General features: G+C 43.3%; 1 protein-coding gene across 1 annotated transcript in view; it reads right to left on the reverse strand.

Annotated features, from left to right (window-relative positions):
* ndrg2 (NDRG family member 2) overlaps positions 1 to 3777 on the reverse strand; it is a 75169-nt gene that overhangs the window by 9490 nt on the left and 61902 nt on the right. The window contains exons 8-14 of the mRNA XM_015403772.1: positions 1241 to 1327; positions 981 to 1037; positions 783 to 886; positions 668 to 706; positions 534 to 585; positions 397 to 444; positions 279 to 314 (exon numbers count right to left, since the gene is read on the reverse strand). Of these exons, the coding sequence (XP_015259258.1) occupies positions 279 to 314; positions 397 to 444; positions 534 to 585; positions 668 to 706; positions 783 to 886; positions 981 to 1037; positions 1241 to 1327 (423 nt within the window). The remainder of the gene's footprint in view (positions 1 to 278; positions 315 to 396; positions 445 to 533; positions 586 to 667; positions 707 to 782; positions 887 to 980; positions 1038 to 1240; positions 1328 to 3777) is intronic.

Genomic DNA, 3777 nt, shown 5'->3' on the forward strand with positions numbered 1-3777 from the left:
AGCCCAAACCAGATCCAGATCAGTTCATATTTGTGTGTTTTTGTGAAACCTTAATAAACTCTGTTGAACCTTTATCCAGCCTCCGTGTGTGTTCTGCATTTTGGGCTAGCTCAGATACCCATCATGACAGCGTCATTGGAAGACGCAGCCCATGAATTCAAACATAGCCAGCATGTGCCCTTTTTTCCATACCTGCCTTTCAAAATATCTGTGTAGACGTATGTTCTGCAGCCCTGCTGAATACTGATATTTCTAAAGCTTTCAGGGGTTTCTGTTACCTGAGTGAGCTGAGGTAGGCCGCCTGCATCGGCCATCTGCAGAAGGGAAAGGTAATAAGAGTTAAAGGAAGAAAACTGAATAAGAGAAGCTTAACAGAGGCACAAAATGATGTTTGACCTTCAGGAAGGAAGTGGATGTCGGGTCCAGCTTGCTGTTGCACTCCACCTAGTGGACAAAGGAAGAAAAGCATGAGAAAATTCTATCAGTGTAAATCACAGAACAGAGGAATGTCTGGAAAGAGGCGGGTCACTTACAGCGGCCTCTTCGTATGGAGCCTGATCACCCACCACCAGCATCACTGGACACCTGATAAAGACACACATTACAATCTCAGATCATCTTCACCCAAACATCAAAGTCATTGTTAAAAACAGAAAGGTGTAGTCACTTGAAGGTGTAGTTGCGATCCAGGTTCAGATCTCTGCGGCTGTGTTGGGCAGAAAGGCGGGGTTAGTCTGCGTTTGATTTAAGTTAGTATACTTCCCCCTGATGGACATTGTTACCTGTTGTACGTTTTCCAGAAGAGCTCAATGTTGGCCAGATTAGGCGCTTTGGAGATGCGCTCTCTGTGAGACGTCACTAAGTCTGTGTTCGATGACAGCTCCTCCTACATTACAAAAGAAAAAGTAAAACATCAGGACATAAACATATGAAGTGATTTTCCGCCAGATGAATTGTGCCTCTGTTTGCTGTGGCTGTACCTGACTAAAAAGGTGACACAGGATCTGCTCTGTGAGGGAGGAAGTCACCGAACTCAGCTACAGAGGACAGAAAGAACAAAGATTAAAGCCTCACATCATTAACATAAAAACAATCAATAATACAGTAAAACAGAACATGCCCAAATGAATATCCTTAAACTGATTAACAACTCTCATCTGGCCAGACTCCATTAGAACATCACATTTTTATTGTCCTGTCTCGGCAGGAAGACACCAAGTCAGAGGACAGGGAGACGAACCTTGTGAGCGGCCCAGTCCATCCATCCTTTAGCGTTAGTGTCGATGTTAATCAGAACCAGACCCTCCACTGAATCTGGATTAGCGAGCTGTGGACAGAAATCCAGTTTAAAGCAGATAAAACTTCTACGTATACATCTGCCTGAGCCCCACACAGTTTCCTGTTTTATCTGCTTTGTTTGCAGAGTTTATTATACAGGACTTTAGGCTGAACGTGATATAAAAGACAGAACAATAAGCTTTTTAACACTTTGTAAGGCTCACCCTTTTCCTTTGAATCAATGTATTTCACCCTTTCAGATTACTCTCTATTGTGAAGATTTCTGAATTAAACCCAATCTCCCACCTTCGGCTTGTTTAAATCTCCATGCAGAAAAGTGTTTTATTTTAAGGTGATAGTGTGTTACTGATGGTAGCCTTTGTTCTTTTGGTCCCAGATCTCTGCAGGTCATTCATCAGGTCCCTCCCTCTATTCCTGCAATCTTTAGTCACTGTTTCAATGATCATTTTCACCTCAGTGGGTAAAATCTTAAATGGGCCCCAGATCAAGGGAGATTTGTTCATCAATGGTCTTTAATTTTCCTCCAATTGCTCCCAGAGTCCATTTATTTACGCCAACCTACCTGCCTATTGTAGATTCATCTTCTCAGCCTGCTGCAGGTCTACAGTTTTCTTCCTGCTGTCCTTCAACATCTCTTTGCTCTTGGGCAGGGATGAGACACTTTAATGTACCTCACCTTTCCTGCAGCCTGCTCCTCATTAAGCATTTGTTCAAGTAGAATTACAGCTTCAGCATAATAACCTCTCAGTTTATTCCACTCTTTTTTAGATCCACCTGTTATATACCAATAATGCTGATGGTTTTTTTCTGGTTTTCATCCCAAAATACCAATGACATCATGCCTGCCTGCTTGTATGCGTGTTTTCTATTCTGTTTGTATGAATACATGAATAACCTGCAGATAACGGAACGTTTGATGTATTACCAAATGTAATGAGGCTGACAGGAATATATTGGGGTTAAACTAAGGATAAAAAGCATCTTTTCAGTTAGGTGTCATTCTATTTGGTGCAGCAGCTGTTAAAATGAGAAGGTGTAGAGATGAAGAGGCCTTAGGGTCTGATCTCAAAGAATCCAAATAAGGAGCTGTGAATTGTGTGGACAAAAAGAAAGCACGTTCAATAAGTGGGCGTGTTTTGGGTGATCTCTAAAGATTGGATAAGCAGGGGTGAAGATATGCTAACCGGTTCGGTCCACGCCATGTAATAAGCACATTGTAAGAAGCCTTCATATAAACAAATTTGTTCTTAAGCTGTTTGTACAAAAGATATAGGAAGAAATGACACATTGCATTCAAGAAATCTAAACTAAAATGAACTGTGGATCACTTTATAGAATATTAGTTTAAAACCCCCGCATTGACCCAAATCAAGCTAGGGATCCTTGCAAGCAGTTTTTTTCACATTTGTTCACATCAGCAAATGTAACTCCTGATCCTACATGCAAAATGTTTGGGGTGGCATAAAGCCCTCCACATTTATTTGAACACACCATGTACATTTTAAAGCATGGAGGTGGCAACATCATACTATGTGGATAGCTGTTTTGACAGAATGTGGAAATGATGGGGGTAGAGCAGTGGCGGCTAACCAACAGAGGACGATAGGGCAGTGGTTCCCTAATGGTGTGCCGCGGCACACTGGTGTGCCGTGAGTCAAGTGCGGGTGTGCCGTGGAATTTTGTGACAACCATGTATAGTCATTATGTTGCACAGGGAAAAATATGATTTATGTTTTTCTTTCATTTAAATGTTAGTTTTATGCTTTGCATGTTTGGAGGGGAAGATATGATTTGTTTTTCTTTGTATTTTCTTCTTGAGCTTTGCATGTTTTGATGTTTGTTTATATGATTTCCTTTATTTTAGACTTTTGAATTTTTCCTGCATGTTGGATTTTTTTGGTTTGTTTTTCCCCTTGTGACAATCTATGTGCACTGGACTGAAGTGGTTGTCTGGGGAGGTGGAGTGCATTAATTGCGCTGCGTAATTGCTGCACTCAGGTGTGAGCAAGGGCTGATTAAAGCCGACATAAAAGGAGTCTGAAGGAAAGGAGGAGAAGGGAACGGAATCTGCAGGTGACAGAGACGGATGCGCTGCCGGGCGGCAGGCGGGATCCGCGCGCCAGGCACATCACCGGGAGGTGCACAGATGGCCCAGTATGGCCCAGAGGTTCCTCCTCTGCCCGCGCCTGTAAGTAGCGCTCCCCCTCGCTTGAAGCACAAATGGGAACATATCTTCCGACGGGGTTTTGGCTCGTGGATGCTGGCGTTCTCCCTGCTTCTCTTTTAGCTGGATCGGCCTGGCAAGGGGAGTGGAACAGGGCCGGAGCGCCGCAGAGTCAGCAGTGGATAAGCCAGTTGGTGCTGCAGACCGATCACTGGCACCAGACGCAGCATAACAAGCGGAGCCCAACTTCTAGCCTCTGATTTTTAAGGAAAACTCTTGAATTATAGGTTTTATCAGGAAAAGAAAAGGACTGT

This window comes from Cyprinodon variegatus, unplaced genomic scaffold (assembly GCF_000732505.1).
Source record: "Cyprinodon variegatus isolate N-32 unplaced genomic scaffold, C_variegatus-1.0 Scaffold1562, whole genome shotgun sequence".
Classification (NCBI taxonomy): domain Eukaryota; kingdom Metazoa; phylum Chordata; class Actinopteri; order Cyprinodontiformes; family Cyprinodontidae; genus Cyprinodon; species Cyprinodon variegatus.